Source organism: Corapipo altera, unplaced genomic scaffold (assembly GCF_003945725.1).
Source record: "Corapipo altera isolate COAL_440 unplaced genomic scaffold, ASM394572v1 61167, whole genome shotgun sequence".
NCBI classification, from domain to species: Eukaryota; Metazoa; Chordata; class Aves; order Passeriformes; family Pipridae; genus Corapipo; species Corapipo altera.
The window spans coordinates 2,050,314-2,068,697 of NW_020884949.1; the positions used below are offsets into that span (position 1 = coordinate 2,050,314).

General features: G+C 40.5%; 1 protein-coding gene across 5 annotated transcripts in view; it reads left to right on the plus strand.

The window, feature by feature from the left end:
• The window catches only part of PCSK5 (proprotein convertase subtilisin/kexin type 5), a 257,241-nt gene that overhangs the window by 229,749 nt on the left and 9,108 nt on the right, over nucleotides 1-18,384 (plus strand). For 4 of the 5 annotated variants that reach the window (XM_027662913.1, XM_027662916.1, XM_027662917.1 and 1 more), the window contains 4 exons: nucleotides 13,863-13,946; nucleotides 14,446-14,641; nucleotides 16,821-17,038; nucleotides 18,021-18,257. In XM_027662913.1, the coding sequence (XP_027518714.1) occupies nucleotides 13,863-13,946; nucleotides 14,446-14,641; nucleotides 16,821-17,038; nucleotides 18,021-18,257 (735 nt within the window). The remainder of the gene's footprint in view (nucleotides 1-13,862; nucleotides 13,947-14,445; nucleotides 14,642-16,820; nucleotides 17,039-18,020; nucleotides 18,258-18,384) is intronic. The other variant, XM_027662918.1, reaches the window with a different exon arrangement.

An 18,384-nucleotide genomic window follows, 5' to 3' on the forward strand; every position in this document is an offset into this window, starting at 1 on the left:
CCCCCCCAGAGGGCTCCTGCCCTCTCCTTGTGGCTCCTACAACATGGCCACCACTTCTACTACCCAAACTACAACTTGTCTCTTCCAGTCAGCTTGTGGACTGTTTACATTTTGCAGGAGCGCCCATTGGACAAGACTTCAAAACTTCCAGGGGTTTCCACCCCTTGGGGTTTTACCATTTTTTAGCCTCTGGGGGAAAACAAGGTTTAAACCACTACACTTACAATTATTTTCTTCCTCATCTAAATCTTTCTGAAAACCAATAAAATTTAGGAAAGGCAGTCACTATCCTTGTCTACACTATTCTGTAGGATTAGTACAAGAACGGATAAAATGAAAACATATCTGTGCTCCTTGAAGCTTACTGTCAGTGAAGATTCTGGTATTCATACCTGTACAGAAAACATCCCTGGGCCCAGAAGAAGTGAGTCCTCTCCATCTCTTTTTAAGCATATCTGCAGGGTCTCATCTTTTCCATTCTTTACTTCAAACATCATGGGGACAGAGAAAGTACTTTTTCTTTCATACAAAATCCATAGCATCTTTCCAAGTTTTTCACTTGTTAACCTGGACAAATCTACAAATATTTTATCCAGTTTTACTCTATGTTTGTTTGTTTGTTTCTTTGTTTTTTTAGTTTTTTTAAAATACACTTTGATTTCCTCCAGGGTTATTTTTTCTTAGCAAAATGCAAGGGTCTTCCGTCTCATCTGTTGTCACGCTCCTTTTCTAAGGGTAGCTGTAACGTGGGGTCTTCATATAATAAATGGAGTCAGCTCTCCAATGAGGTGGCAATCAAAGAGGCTTTAATTCAAAGCCGGTGCTCTTTTTATCCCTTAAAACCATGTGACCTTGTGACCAATGGAGTTGTCTCTTCCGGTGCATGTCCCCTGAGCTTTCCATATTGAAGCTTTCCCTTCATTTATTATGCAAGGATGAATGATAGACCCGTCTTATGAATTTTTATAAGCAAACACTCCAGCAACCAAAACATTCTATTAAAAAAGAGACTTTTTCGAATTGTATTTACTTTGTGGGTATATTCGCTGGGCAAAGAGTTCAGCTCATATCAGAAATCCCTAAAAAGTCATATTCAGTCTGAAAAAACACAATGTCTGTTACTCAGGCTTTTAAAAAGACAGGGTAAGCTAAGAAAGGGAGAAAGGAAAAAGAAACGAAACTAACAACTGAACTCTGTGTTTCTATTGTGAAACATCTGTATTTTTTCTCATGTACTAGATGATGAAATGACTTTGGAAGCCAGGAAACACACTAGTGTAAGCTTAATTCACCAAGTCAATACACATGTCATTTCAACTGGATCAGATGTTTTCCAAGTTCTGCAAAACACTGATCACTAAAATGCTGCACTCTAAAAACAGTTAATTCCTTGGTTTAGTCTGCCATATTTTTATGAAAAGTGTGCTGGTTTAAAAGTAAACCGATGGGAGAAATGAACCCAACTCAAGAGAGAGTACAGTTCAGAGCTGCAATTTACAAAAAAAATTACAATAAATACAATGATACAGAGAAAACTGGTTTTAACCCACAAAGACAGATGTGTAACCCCGCACCCTGCAACAAATACCATTCTGCAACAAGAACAGAATGGTATTTGTTAACCTCTGTGCTGAGCACCACGTGGCCCCTGTGGGTGCAAAGAGGAAGGGAAACCTGTTGGTCCAGATGATGGTCTCAGTTCTGTTGAAGTAATGATTGCAGTCTTGTTGAGAGTGGCAATGGCAGTCCTGCTGGAGTTCTGGGCCTCCTCTGGATCCAATGGGTGGTATCAGAAGTCCCAAAATCCCAAGATTATATATGCTCAGGTTTAGGTAGAAATGCCCAGTACCTCCCCCAGGGTAGGGAGTTTCACAAGGGGTGATCTAACTCTGTGAATCATTGGATATTTTTGAAGTCTTTGATGGTCTAGGTGTTGAGCTGCCTATTTTGCCTGTCCAGTATGGCCCATTAGCAGAGATGACCCCTCAGGCTGGGTGTGAAGGTGCAATGCCTCCCTAGAGGGGAGTTGTCACAGTAGAGTCATAGATGTGAAGCCAAAGAAACACTCCTTGCAGAGTTCTTTAACACCCAGCTTGTAGCCTGAGGTGTCAGGTGTGGTCTGGGCAACTGCTGCAAATGATCCATTATTAGCAGTCCATCAGAAATGACATAGTGAGTGTAGATTACACAGTTTTGGTTATACCTATATAGTGATAAACTGGTCAGAAGTCTGTCCAGGACAGAAACTGGATATGGAATGAGGTCTATTTCTGATGAAAATTCAAAATGGAACACATGCTTCTTTACGTATAGATAATATATGCTGTAGCAAATTACATATCCAAATAGCATCTGGTTCAGTTTACTATTACATACCACACCCAATAATAAGAGCAATCTCCCATCAGCAGTCATTGACATATCCTGTGTATTTTCCTTTTCCTAAATACAGAGAGAACAAAATCAGTAAAAATGTACTGGTTGAGAAAAACAATAATATGCTCTTTAAAAATATTACTTAAAGGACCACAATGCAGCTCTGCAGATATACATATAAAGGTCTCAGAATAAGGAAAGGGGGAAAAAAGCAGGAATGGGATATGCAAAAGACAGAAGAGAAATCATCAGCAGAAGAGAACAGGTCTTCTAAATATGAAAATGCTATAGCATTTACAGTGCAAAATTAGAGCATCATGGGAAGAGGTAGGATACCTTTCTAAGCATCATCTATATGTGAAATTTCAGGTTGTTTGAAAGCAACCAAAAATTATTCATTATCACATATGTTCTTAAGCATGCCAAATTCACAATCTAGCTATTTGTTTGTAAAATAATACCATCATTGTTACAAGATAATTAGAGTGGGAATTAATGGTTACTGGAGAGTGTGATTCACTTCCCAGGACGCCTATACTTTCCTGGAATTTACAGTTCACATAAATCTTCAAAATGGGATTGGTCTAGCATTTTATTCCTAATTTGTATATTGTTTTCAATGCAATTACCTCTTGCAGATAAGTAACCTGTTTTTGTGTTTTCATTCATGACAGTATTGGTTTTGTAAGGACAATGTCATGCACAGAATAAAATCTAACAAATTAAGTCACATTTCAGTTGGATCGCATTCAAATCACATGCATAGTAAAAGGTAGACAGGTCATCTTCTAAAAGGAATGTGCTTGCAGTTACAAACAGCAATTTTCTTCTGCATTCCTTCCTGCACTTATTGTGCTATGGCCCAATTACAAAATATACCGTAAATACACAATCCGTGTAGAAATCATTATATAAAAGCTAAGGGTATTACAAATGTACACAGAGACTACTTCAATAGCAACTTAAAAATAGAAGTTTTTAAGTCCCCTTTTTACTTATAGAAAAGGATGAATAAGTGAGATTTAAAATTAAGGAAATAAACCATCTTTTATCAATCTGAACACTAACTGCTTGCAATACCTGACATAAAGGTCCATTTTCCATAAGGAGCAGATAGAGAGAGTAAGGTGGACAGCACAAAGAGGATAAGTATATATTAGAGAGGACTCTTATAATACAGTTGTGGGTCTGAATGAATTTATGGAAGAACTATAAGGCAATTCAAATGCTTTTATGTTAAAGGTATGCCTCTTTATATATGACCATATCTTTGCTCATATGTCCTCAGGTTTTGTAGAGAGTTTCGTGGGTTTTTTTGAATAAACTTTACATTTTCCAGAATAAGCAACGAGAATGTGAAGAGGACCATACTTTCCACATGGACCTATGTTTTTCACCCTGAATATTTTTGATCATTCATTTAATCTTTCTCTAAAATCAGACTGAAAATTTTGGGAGCTCGAATGAAGATGACTTAAGCAAAAATAAAGAAAACATAGGGACATTGTGTTAAATGGAACTAAAATTTTACTCATTTTTTCCTTGATTCATTTTGCAGTCACAGTTAAAGTCTAACAGTATTAGGTTTCAAGAGACTTTGCCATTGTCTCAATAATGATGCACAAACCCAAATGAGAAAAGAGAAAAAAATATATTTTTCAGTCTTTCCCCACCTGTCCAGTTTGACAATCCCTTGAATAAACTGTGTATGCAAGAGCACTGTGATAGCTTAAAAGCTGTAGTGAAGTTTAGCTCAAGTAATGATATGGTGGGATTCAGTTTCTCAGTTTCTAGAAAAGGAGACACTTAGCTGGGTCAAAAAAGAATATCCTTGTAAAGGTCATTCATTTTGGCCTTTAAAAAAAGGAAGAGCAGAACAGCCTAATAATAAACCACAGTGTTCTTTCAGAGTCAATGTCACACAATTGGTACATGGATGGTTTACAACTGTATTAGTTTTAAAAACTCAGCAGTAAAAAATTAACCCCACTTGGATGCCCTCCTCCCACCCCCTTTCTAGCAGTGGGAGAAACACTAGGGGAGACCAGAAGCAGGAGTCACAACTTTCCTGAGAAAAACTCACAGTAAACACAACAATACAGAGGGAATAATTTAACCAACAAAGGCGACATGTAGCCTGGCCCCCCCCTAGAACAAAAGAAAACAAAATGGCAGCCACTACCATGCTGCACTTCATGTGGGCCCCCAGGAACAAAGGGCAAAAATTGGGGATGGCTACCACACTGATCATTTTCCTCCCTATAGCCAGAAAAAACTACAGGGAATAGGGGCAAAGCAAAAAACCTGGAAAACCATTTCATCCAAAAACAGCTATGCTGCCGAGCTGCTCACTCTATGTCACTCAGCAAAGCTCAGGTCCCGGTTGTAACAGCAGTGTTGTTGTTCTCTTATCTCCATGGTGTGGCAGCAGCAAATGAGGGTGGGATGCAGCACAGTGGTGAGCGGTCAGTCTCTCTGTCTCTCTCTGACTCTCTCCCTGCTGTGGTAACCGGTGGTGGTGGCAGCAGCAGTGGTAAAAAGCAGTGACGGCAGCAGTGGTGGCAGTGCCAGCAAAGGCTCTCTCCTGGGAGCAGCGGGCTGACTCCCACTGTGCTCCCCTAGTTTTTTTGTTCTGCTCAGTTCCTCTGGGCTGGAAGTTAACCCTGCTGCTCCATTCTCCCACAGCAACCTCCCCACACTGGAGCCATCTTTTCAGCACTACAGCAGAGCTGTGGTTTGAAAAGCAATGGGTAAGGGACTGGTGGCAGCGGTGTTGTGGTTCCAAGTGGTGGCCACCTCTCTCCAGAGCCGGGGAAGAGAAAGCTTCAGCTTCCACCTGCAGCTTTTAAAGGGACCAGTCCAGTCCTTTCCTCAACCCAAGAAAGGCAAGAAAAAAAAGGGTTCCATTTCCTTCACCTCTGAGTTCCCTGACGAACAAAAAGCTCTCCCACTCTGCCAGTGGTGACGTGGGTGATGTGGAATAAACAGTGCTGAAAAACTCCACCCCTGTTTCTCTATAATCATGACAACAGCATCATATGCATATGGCTCCTACATTTACAAGTTTCATTGGCCACTGTAAGAGCTACAGAGTGAAATTTTAAAGGAAAGCTTGCTGGATCCCCAAGTTTTTTAGGGGAAAGTAAAATAAAACCCAACAGATAAAACCAGTAATTTTCAAGCTTTTCATTTGTCATCGGTCCAAAGTCCAAGGCAATACACATTGCATGACCATTTTTCAGTTTTGTACGGCTATTCTTTGGAAGATCTGGTTACATTATCTGAAGTAGTGTGCACAGCTTTATGTAAAAAAAATTGTTGCATCACATTTTCCCATTCAGAGAACTTTTTGCTGTGCAGGAAAATTACATTGAGAAACTTCACATTATTCTAAATATGTGCTGCATTTGGGTTTTCTCATAAATAAAAGCCTATTTCCAGTCACATTTAACCTATCTGTAATTTAAAAAAAATAAATAATCTTTTTGACAGATTTCTTCTGTCAGTACTAAAGTTGAGGAATTTAAATACTTATATTTGACTGGAAGATAAAGGTTGTTTACCTTGCCAACTATCAGAACCCAATTGCTTGTTCACATTCCCCTCTGGTGGCAACTAGTATATATTACAGAAAATAGCACACGCTGCAAAGGGCAAATGTTAAACAGAAATAAAAACTACTTTACTGAAAAATATCTTTATTTTTAATTGTAAGTCTTGAAACATTTTGAAACAATGACCTCCTTTAAATACTCTTCAGCGATAGCTAACAAATTCTCTGCTTAACCTCACCTTCCTGCTATTTACCTTCATTCAAGAACAGCAAAAGAGAGAAGCTCTGCATAAATAAAGTGAGGATAATAGAAAACCTAGTAACATCAAACATCTAAATTTTCTGGAGTATTCCTTATATTCTTACAGGCACAATCAAAATGGACCCTTTTTAAAGTTTTGTTGAATAATGAAAAGTCAGGAAAAACATGAAGTTAAGAAGTTGTCTCTCAGAAAAATCTTTTGACAGTGAATTTGTGCATCTCACAAAAGTAAGCAGTGATCTCTTTGAGGACTATTTAGATAAGAAAACTCAAGATGCTTGTGCACTATATGGCTTTAAAAAAGACTCAAACTGCCCTCTGCACTCAGGAGCACTAAAATAGACTAGAATCCTCTTAGAACAGCATGTTGTAACCTGAAATATAGAAAGTAGGTCTTCAGCAGGGGAAAAAACCCCATAGAAATTATGTCAGCAGGAGTCAGAAAGGATCTAAATTCACAGGACCTGCTGTTGCAAAAAGCTGTACAAGACACTCATATATACATGCTTAAAAGAGCTAGGAAAAGAAAAACAAAATACTTTTTCTCCTCAAGAAGGATGAAATGTACAGGCAAATAAAGATAGTATTTTAAATTTATTTTGTAACTCTAGCTTATCACTGAGCATACGACATACTACACTGAACATACATACTACACTGAACATACATACTACACAACTATTAATCTGCACATGAATATATAACTTATACATAGAAAGTGCAAAGTACAGAGCCTAATCAGAGTTTTCAAGAAATCTCCTGTCACCCTAAATGTTCAATGAATCTGACAACTGCCTCCCCAACAGAAGGAATGTCATGGCAAAGAGGCCCAGAGCGCAGTTATACTGTTGATACCAGAAGATGGGACATTTTATTTCTGCTTTGGGTAGCACTGAACTCACAACATGCACCAAGGTTTCCTTGCCTCTCCAGTCCTTCATCAATGCCTACAGCTGTGCTGCAAATTCAGAGATTACTTAATAGTAAATCTCTCCACTTCTTGTGCTCCTAGTGCTTATACATAATTTCCACTTGTTCTTATTCCACAAGCCAGTCCCTTCCTCACTTAGTCTTGTCTTTCCAAAGAGCTTTTCCAGAGGTTTTAATTTTGCATGCTCAGATTACCTGATACTGTACCCCTCTCGTTCAGCTGGTCAATATGGAACCACAAAGCTGACACAGACCGAGTACACAGTTTGTGTGTTCAAACACAGGGGTTTAATGTCAGGTGCTTACAGTGCTTGAGGCTGCACATCTCAAAATTCAGTTTCAGTCACTTTCTACCTCTTCTGTTCCTTTGAAGTTGAAAATTGTCTTCAGTTAGCACTCACTGAAATACTGTCATAGTCCCACCTCTCTCAGTCCTTGATAGGTTTCTGACTCACTGTGTCACCAATGCTTCTGGCTACTAAAACCAATGCTAAAGCTATATGGTCTTTTGTGGAGTATACCAGGGTCTAATACTTTGTCCATTGACCTCAGACTTGGCAAACCCAGTCTGCAATCTGGACTGTCACAACTCACATTCACCCTGGTAACATGCAGCTTTCATCTGTTACCTACATTATCCTGTGAATCCCATGACCTGTGCCTGGGCCCTGCAAACACGGGGTCCTTGTTCAGGGAGTTCAGAGATGCTGTAGCCAGAATGGTAGTGACAAGGAAAACTCTGCTAAGCTCCTGATAAATCTGGAGTGGCTTTATACTGTGCTAGTGAATCCGAAAAATCGGTCTGAGAAACTGCTCAGAGGCTTTGATCTTTTGACCAGCAAAGGTATTTATTTGCAGCGCTGGGAGCAAGCCAGCTTGCGCTGGACAAACTTGCTCTAAGGCTTCACACAAAATCAGCATTTTTATACAATATTCAGCTGTGATTAAATGCATATTCAAACGATTACAACATCTATCAATACATATTAAAGATAGGCGGAGAATAGGCGGAACTTGGGGCGGTGCTTCTCTTGGCACCCCATTTCAAGGGGTCATTCCCATCTTCATCCATGGGGCAGGGGGCTTTAACTCCTCTTCCTCAGCTTGACCTTTCTTCCTTTCCATTGTTCTTGACCCGCTCACTGAATCTCGGAAAAAGCCCTGGCTCCAGGCCTATTTCTCCTATTCAAATGTCTACCTGATCCTGTTATATTTCTAATTTATTGCCTCTAGGCCTATTTCATGTTCTTGTACTATAAGCTTAAGCTTTGGTCCAGTAAGTAGAACAGAACGAGCACAGATCGTTTCAGATGTTGGTAACTTGTTTGCAGGCCCAAATTTCTTGGTTAACTCTTTTGGGCCTAGCCTCCTGTTTCACTAGTTGCCAGCAAGAATAACACCATAGGCTTTCACTGTACAAGTAGTATGCACAAGTGTTGCAACCCACTCCAGAAGCAGAGGGTAACCCAGATTCTTATTAATAAATCCCTTGAGGCAGATTAGAGTGAAACAGTGCTGAAAAATATGTAAACACTTACATGAAGAGTTTATTTTAGAACAATTTTGTTTCAAAGGTAAACAGGTATGTTGTTGTTTTGGGTGTTAGCAGTACAGCAGTATTACAGCATCTATAGCAATATAGCACTATTGAAGCATAGCAATATTAAAGCATCTATAGCTATATAGTAATATTAAAGCATAGTGATACTGTACTATTAAAGTATAAAGATAACACTTGAGGAAATGCATAAGGGAGAGAAAGGGAAAGTGTTATGACCCACCCCAGAAAAAGGGAGGGGGGTAACCCAGGTTTTTATCAATAATTCCCTTGGGGTGAAACGACACTGAATAATTGGTGTCTGAAAACATATACTGGCAAGGTTTATTTTAACAATTCTGTATCAACAAGCATGCTAGCAGTTTGGGTGTTGTCATAAAACAATGCAACATAAAGATAACTTTTGGGGAGGGAGAAACTGTTTAGGGGAGAGGAAAACTAGGATGAGAGTAAGGGAAAAGAGAAGCTGAGAGTACAAAAGAAATGGACATAATCACCGCCCACTGGATCCAGCGATGCTTGAGAGCGACGGTCATGATTCACAGGCAGTGGGGGAGAAGGAGAACTCCCAAATTCTCAAAGTCACCAGTCAGTTTATATACCCTCAGCATGCTTTTGCACCTCCCTGGCATGAGGAGTTGTTTGCCTTTTAGGGCTTAGCACTGGAGGGAGGGATGGGCCCGATTGGCCACCTGAGGTATCTTCTTGCCTTTTTAGGGCTTAGTCCACCTGAGGCATCTTCTTGCCTTTTTAGGGCTTAGTCCACCTGAGGCATCTTCTTGCCTTTTTAGAGCTTAGCACTGAGGGGATGGGCTCAACTGTCCATCTGGGGTATCCCCTTGCGTTTTCAGGGCAAAAAGTCAAAGCCTGCAAACTCCTGGAGTGCATAAATCATTAACTATTTCAGTCTCTGACAGAAAGAAAGGATAAAGGTGGAAAATATATATAGTCACTGCCCACTGGATCCAGTGATTGGTAGGTACAGTTTCCACATTGGTTGGTTGAAGTGGTGACCTTGTACTGTTGTGGCTGGGGAAAGCCTCCCACAAAACTCAAAGGTGTTATGAGTTATTATACATTTCTAGCTCAGGTGGGAACACCTTGTACCTCCCCGGGGTGGTGAGTCTTACAATGGATAGTGTCACGGGACATGTGACTGAGTCTCTGATGTCTTCTAAGACAGCTGCAGCTGCCTATTGTGTCAGCACCAATCATGGTCCATCATGGTCCAACATTTGAGATGCATAGCCCAGGCTAGATGTGCGAAGTTATCATGTAAAGGGAGGACATTGGCATGATAAGAGCCTCTTCCCTTATTTGGAATTCCAGTAGCTTCAGATATGCATCCGAACCCAGGATAGTTGGACAATGGCACCCACTTACCTGATGTGAAGGTCCTTTGGCAGTGTTCAAGGAGAGGTGGGCTTTACTGGGTGAACAGCTACTTCGTTTCAGTTTGCAAAAGTGTTTTGATGATCTGAGAATGTGTAAGTCATTAACTGTTTCAGTCTCTGACAACAAGTAGTCCTGGTAAAGAATCATAGAACTATAGACTCATAGAATCATAGATTTATAGAATCAACCAGGTTGGAAAAGACCTCCAAGATCATCAAGTCCAACCCTTGATCCAACACCCCCGTGGTTACTAGACCATGGCATTAAGTGCCACATCCAGTCTCATCTTAAAAACCTCCAGGGATGGAGAATCCACCACCTTCCTGGGCAGCCCATTCCAATGGCTGATTACCCTTTCTGTAAAGAATTTCTTCCCAGTATCTAACCTAAACCTCCCCTGGCACACTTTAAGACCATGCCTTCTTGTCCTACTGCTGGTTGCCTGGGAGACCGATGCCCATCTGGTTACACCTTCCTTTCAGGGAGTTGTAGAGAGTGATGAGGTCTCCCCTGAGCCTCCTGTTTTCCAGGCTGAACAACCCCAGCTCCCTCAGCCTCTCCTCACAGGACTTGTGCTTAAGTCCCTTCCCCAGCCTTGTTGCTCTTCTCTGGACCTGCTCCAGCACCTCAATATCCTTCCTGAGGGGCCCAAATGACTAACCATGTCCTTGCTGAGTGATCTACAATTAAATATCCAGGTTTTGATCTGCTGTGCTGCCTGTGGACCCCCATACTAAGAGGTTTTTTCACTACAGGATGTTTTTGAAATGTTCTGAGCTGGTGGTAGGGTCAGACATGGTTATGGCATACTGTTATGAACTGTCACCCAGTCACATTAAATGTGGATCTACTTTTTTCACTGAAATAGCTATGGCTCAGTTAATTTAGCAGTAGAGTTATAAGAAAGAATAATCATCAAGATTTTTATTATTATTCCTTCTTCTGGCCTTTGCCATGCTATGCACTGTCTCAGTTTAATGAGACTGAAGTGTTTTGCTAAGGAGGATGAGTAATGAGGTAGATCAAACTCCTCTCTCTAAGCAATTGTAAATCCGAAATTGAGGAAGTACAGAGAAAGAAAAAATAACAGCCCTTTATTAAAGGATATACATGTATTGGCAGAACAACAAAAGAACACAAAAGAAACTAAACAATAATCCTGTACCCAAAAAAATCTCCTTCAAAAAGGAAAGAGTTCAATACTTCTTGTCCTTTGGTGCAATTCTAATCATGATCAGCGGGGGGTGCTGTTGAATCTCTGGAGGAGCAGAGCCTGCAGTTGCTGGGTGTTGGTCAGCAGGGGGCGCTGTTGGGCTCTGGTAGTTGCCACGTGAGGCCCTGGAGCGCGGGAGAAGCCGAAAATGGAGCTCTTTCCCGCCGCACACCAAGAAGGGGAAGGGAAAAAGAGGAAAAAAGGCTCTTCCCACAAAACTCACACTGTCTGCAGCTGGCTGTGGCTGGGAATTTCCCCTTTTCCTCAATAAACACATGCCACTGCCAACACAGGAGTGGAGGAGGGAGAGGGCAACCTCCTCCCCAGAGGGTTCCTCTGCAGGTGGGTCAAGCCTCTCTGATGAAATCTGAGCAGGTCCGGGCTGGGGGCAGAACAGGGTGCAGGAAAAACGGAGGCAAACTGGGGTGAGAAAAACAGCCAGATGACCAGGTCATCTGGTCATCGGAGGGAACCTCCGACCCCTCAAACACACATCTTGCCTGGGTTAAGGCAAAAGTGAAGCGCCCCTGTTTCCAAGGAGAGAAGGAGAAAAAAACTCATCACCCCTCTCCACAGTTTCAGGACGGACATCAGTTTGGAATGTAGGCCCGGGCCTGCTAGTTAGTTCTTTTGTGTGTGTCAATTACCCTAGGCAAACCCCTTCTACCTCCCTGGTTCAACATCTGTCTTTTACAGCGATGCAGGGGAAAGAAAAATTCCCCACTTGGTTTTTCAGAACAAGTAAACCTATGACATGCACATATACACTTTTCATATGCTTTAATAAAATGCCCACCATTTCCCCTTGTGTGAAAGGGCTTTATATAAATTTTCTGTTCTCCTCCGTTGTCTTTTTACTTGAAGCATTTGGTTTCATAACTTTCATTCAAAATATCAATATTCTAACTACCTTGCCATAACAGGTACAACGAAAAAATAATGTGATACACTGCATGTGGCTAATTACTGTCAATCAGTCTATCAACCTATAGAAAACATATATATATAATTGGCAGGATGAGCTGGGTGTGCTAACTGAGGTGCATAGCTCAGTCTGCACCCAACTTCTATTTTAAACTTTATTTTTTATTTTCAGAAAAATCAAAAGACTAATAATTATTTTTTCATCAGATATCTGTCCAAAATACAGAGCTGCATATTGGGACCTGCCACATTGCATAGCACATTTTATTTGTATTAAGTATGATCCTCAAATCCCCTTGTCATTTAGAGCTGATGGTTATGCAAACCATAATCATCAAAGACTCATAATCAAAGTCTTGGTTTTCCACTGGCATAAAACTCCATTTGACACACACTGGGCTCTTGCTTTTGGAGGGAAATAGCAGGTAATATCTTTGGGGAAGAACTATTTAACAGATAGTATTTCCAAACCTCAACAATTAGGGCCAGTGCTGGATTTGCACCTGGGATGGGGCAACCCTAATTGTATGATGGACTGAGAAACAAGAAGCTGGAGAACAGTGCTACAGAAAGAGACCTGGGGATCCTGGCTGATTGCAAGTTGAATATGAGTGAACAGTGTGACCTGGCAGCCAGGAGGGCCAACCCTGTGCTAGGGGGCATTGGGCACAGCATTGCCAGCTGATCAAAGGAGGCAATTGTCCTGCTCTGCTCTGCACTGCTGTGGCCTCACCTTGAATATTGTACACAGTTTTGGGCACCACAATATAAAAAAGATATTAAGCTCTTAGAGAGCATCCAAAGGAGGGCAACGAGGATGGTGAGGAGTCTGGAGGGGAGGCCTGATAAAGAGCAGCTGAGGTTACCTGGTTTGTTCAGCCTGGAGAAGAAGAGACTAATAGGAGACCTCCTTGTGGTCTTCAACATCCTCATGAGGGAAAGCAGAGGGGCAGGTACTCATCTCTTCACTCTCATGACAGGACTCGAGGAAATGGCATGAAGCTGAGTCAGGGGACCTAGAGGATGGTTGAGAAGTGGAACAGGCTCCCTAGGGAAGTATTCACAGCACCGAGCCTGTCTGAGTTCAAGAAGCATTTGGAAAACATATGGTGTGATTCTTGGGGTCACAAGTTGGACTTTGATGATCCTGTCGAGTTCCTTCCAACTCAGTCTATTCTACTCATAGTTTTCTTCCTTAGTTACAAGGCAGTGGTCTTTTGCAACAAGTTAGTTCAAAATGTCCTTACTAAACTGAATTTATATACTTTTTAGATCTTCCTGTTTGCAAACTATTAGGATTACATATCTGTATTTGGGTTTGGAGCACTACATTGAAACTAATATTATTGGGCTCATTATTAAAATTAATAACATAGTTATTGTTGTAATTTGTGATAAGCAGTCCAGAACAGTGGCCTAGTGAATCTCAGGAAAACATTTATATTTTCCTTAAATACAATTCTTAACTTACCATTTAGAGAGAGCAGTCTAACACAATCATCAAGTTCTTCAACCCTGTGAATTCCAAAAATTCAGAGGTACATTTTCAGAACAGCTTAGGAGAAGTCATAGGAAATGTCCCTCCTAAAGGAGGGGAAATTAACAAAAACAGATGATGGTAAAAAATAAACTTTTTCCCCTTTCATCCCAGATGCAAAAAGGAAATTGCTGTCCTGTGACCCTTCATGTAGGACCTGTGAGAAATCTGCTGATATATGTACTACATGTCCCGAAGGTAAGACTTCAGCTTCCTTGGGTAAGTTTTTCAAAAGACCATAATATTCGGTATCCTACACCCTACCAGGGAATGTTTCTATCAATAGTCACTAGAAAGTTCCTTAACAGCTGAAAGGATAGGCAGGGAATCAGACAATCAGTACCTGGAGTCAGGCATCAGCACATGCCTTTGGCAATATGGGTTAAAAAATTGTCAGGTAAATGGTGTTCCTTTCCTTTCAATCAAAAGTTGTAGATATGATGCAGGAATTATCAAACAGGGACTTATTCAGGAAGATGTACTTGATAATCCTGATGATTCCTTCTAACCATAAATTTCAGTGAAGTTTGAGCAAAATACTTTGGGAAATTGCTTAAAGAATGTTTTATTCACGCTTTTAAGCATCCATGTTGAATTCTGAGAAGTAGAAAGCTTCTTTTATAGCCATCCAAGGCAGGAATCTTTTAAATATATTTCTAATTGATACATTTACCCACCTGGGTTGCTCTTTTTCCAGGAAAATTTCTTATCCATGATACCTGTGTTTCTCTGTGCCCTCAAAAAACTTTTGGCAACATTGCAAGTGGAAAGTGTGAGATGTGCAGGGATGGTTGTGAGGTATGTTCTGACCAATGGCATTGTCAGAAGTGTCAGGCTGAACAGGACCAGCTTCTCTTCCTCCACAAAGGCAGATGTTTACTGGAGTGCCCTGAGTAAGTAACGCCTGCTGGATAACTGGTCCTTATTTTTTTCACTGTGCTCCTTCTCTTTGAAGTTCAGATCCATTATAAAGCTTTCAAGGAAGACCTTAATGTAACCTAAGGTACCAGAAACTGCCACACCGTAAAAATAATTTACAGTCTGCCTGAATAAACAGCATTTTCACTTGGTTAGAGAAAAACCAAAAGTGAATCTAAGATATGAAATCCTATGACAGATGGAACAGTTCCCATTGACTTCAATAGGACTGTGGTGCTTCAAGATGGTTCTGTATGGTGAATACAAATAAGCCTCTAGTCATTCTTCAGATTTGTTCCTTCCTCAAAGTAGTGCAGAGAAGCGGTATGAATCAGAAAGTTAACCTGTCAGAGTCCAATATGGAAATACAATGCTTGAGGCTTTGACTCATATTCTTTATTTTTTCCTGTAACAAATGAAATTCAAAAAGAGAGATTCCCATTTGATTGCAACTGACATTAGATGGATACTCAGGTGCATGAGTAGAGCAGATTCTGCCTTTTCTCTGCTTTTTAAATCAGCATTCTTCATAATCAGCATACACATAAAACCTGTGCTACCCAGCATGAAAATCTTGCTTAGTCAACCTTTTTCTTCACAAAAATGTGCAACACCTACTTTTCTTGCAATCAGTGCAAATTCTTTGCTATTATATTCCTGGTAATTTTGTCAAATTAAATAGTGAATGCCAGTGGAACACGTTTTGTTCATGAAATGTCAGAGTAAATACAAAGTAATGGCACTAAAGCCGACTGTAGTCCAGAAACAATTTTTAATATCAGAAACTCTGGCATACAAGCAAAGATAACGTTTTGGCATTAATATGCATGTTGTGAGTACCAACGCCCCAGTTATCCTACGCAGTGAGTATAGCACAATTAAATCTTTTTATATAGCACTAATCTTTTCAGGCATTATTATCCCCCTTTTTCCCAAATTCTAGACTGTAAATAATGGCTTCTCATGATTCAGCAAAGTTCTCCTGTTTTAAACTCTGGTTTGAGACTCTGAGGCAAAGTTCTTGAGGCATAACTACTCTCCCCTGGAGCAGAGGATTATATGAGAAATTTTTTTAGGGGGTTGGTTCAGTTTGATTTTTTTGAGTTTTGGGGCATACTGTAAGGGATAAAGAGGATTGGCTTACTGCACTGTTAATTTTTAACAGAGGAATTTTCAAAGACCAGGCTGAATACTCAACACAGAAACAAGAGATGACAGGACTGCGAGAAATAGGTGCAGAATCTTGACAAAGGTTAGAAGAAAAAAAAAAGATGAAAATAGATGGCAGGCACAGCTCTTCCTATCTTTTCTCTAACCTTACTCCTAATGCATCTCCCCAGCCTTTCCTTGGAAAGATCACCTCCAAGAAGGAAAGGAGAAGCACCCTTCTACAGGGAAAAATAAGCTTGTTAATGTAAAGTACATTTTCTGGAACTAATTTCTATCCCATCTTCTTCCCTAGTTTTCACCAATGACTCTACAGATATGGATTAGCAGTCAGCTGAAGATGTCAACTTGCTTGTACTTTAATCTTGTAACATTGGTTTTGAGAGTTTAGACAGCCTCTCTTTCTACACATCTTCTCCTGAAATACAAGTGCAATTTTTTCTGTATTGTCTTTATGACAGTAACTGTGGCTGTCTACATTTGCTCTCACACCACAGATACCAATGAAACAACCCCTCTTCATCACCTCTAGCCTGCCTTCACACTACCAGGGTTTTCTCTTTTCTTTTGCCCCTCTAGGGCCACTGAGATTGTATTTCTCTGTCTTTCTCTGGTATCACCATTGCAAGCCAGCTGCGCACGACTAGAAATTGCACCTTTTTTTTCCCAAAGATCTATCCTATCTAAAGGAGGAAATAAAGAAATGAGCAAGTAAGAAAGTTCAACGTCCCTTAGAGAATATGTACAAGAAAAAAGGAAGGTCAGATGCCCTGCATCTGCACTAATCACGCACATTTTCTTTTCACAGACACAGGGGATTTAAGTGGAGGACAGGTAACAAATTGTATGAGAAACCTGTAAGATCCAGAAAAATGTGTGTACTGGGAAAGTCTCCTTGAGAGTTCTTATAGCCTGGACTGTTTGATAACTCTACATTGACCAGAAGTCTGCTTTGTGTTTTTTGGTTTTGTTTTTTTCCTTCAATAGGGGATATTTTAATGATTCTGAGACTTGCAAGGAATGCAGTGGATCCTGTAAGACATGCACAGGAAATGCAACCAAATGCCTGTCCTGTAAAAGCCCTTTGCTTTTGGAGCACTGGAAATGTAAACCCACCTGTTCAGAGAAGCATTTTGCCTCTGAAGGAATCTGCAAACACTGCCCTGAAATGTGTCAGGAATGCATTCACAATGAAATATGCAAAGGTATTACAAAGAATTGGTCTTGACTTGGCTAAAATCCACCTAGATCTATCTGGAGACAGATTGACAGAAACATAGATCGAAACTGAAGTTCTGTAATGTGCAAAAATAAAAAAAGAAGTGATGTGCATATCATTTCTATTCTCTAAGACAGAGGCAAAACAACTGGTGCTTTATGATGAGACTCAGTCAAATGGTTAATCTGTAAAGATTTCATGTTGCTTTACCTGTTTCTGTTGTTCCTCAGAGATTCCTACTCATTTCATTCTGTTTCTGATCTGGTGTATACATATCTAAACACTTACATATGCATTTATACCAATGTGAAATAGAGAACATTTCTTTCCTTATTTGGTTGAACTTCACATCCCCTAACGATTTTTGCAAATGACTGTTGGAGAAAGAAATTTCCGTAATGAAACATATTAGGAAAGCCTGGGATATCCTGGCGAGGCTGAATGCCCCCTCAAAAATTTCCAGCATAGTTAATATTAAGTTAGCCATTCTGGAAAACAAACATATTAAACCAAGTACTGGTAACAAAAGTAGCAACTGATTCACAGCTCAAAGACAAACATTCAGGTCAAAATACTCTAGACAAACTCATATTTTAATAATAAGCTAAACAAAACTTCAGATGTAGGCATTCCTGATTTTGCAGGAAGTTCGTAATGCAGATACAGTATGCCAGGAAAAGGCTATCTATATTCAGTGGTAAATGGTTTAGTTAATATCAGCAAACCTGAACCAGTGAATTTGATTCACAGTCTCTTGATGTAGCACAGAAGATATCATGTGAGGATTAGGCCAATAAGAGTGTTTTGAAGAGGAAGGAGTTGAAAAGGAAAGTCTCAAGCTATTCTGTAGTCTTCTGTTATGACAGATAATGCAGAATTTATGGTTTCCTAGGATTTATTCACTCCATCACTTAGAGGGTGAGAACTAGCTGCCCCTTTGCTTACCCATTTTCTGGTCTCCCCTGTAGAGTGTATGGACCAGTTCTTCCTGCACGAGGGGAAGTGTGTGCAGGAATGCCCTTCACACTTCTATGCTGAAGACAAGCACTGCTTTCCCTGCCATGCCGACTGCAAGGATTGCAATGGGCCAGATTCCAACGACTGCACAGCATGCACCTTCAGCTTGTTTGTCCTCTACAATGGCATGTGTTTTGAAGAATGCCCTGAAGGGAGTTACTATGAAGAGGCCACTGGAGACTGTCAAGGTTGGCAGCTGTTGTTTTCCCCTAAACAGTACTAAGATACAAATGGGTCTGTTTAAAGGCCACGCTCAAAAAGTGTGTGTGCCAGCTAAGGTTGATACCAGTGTTCTGGAATCAAAGGAGGTAGCTA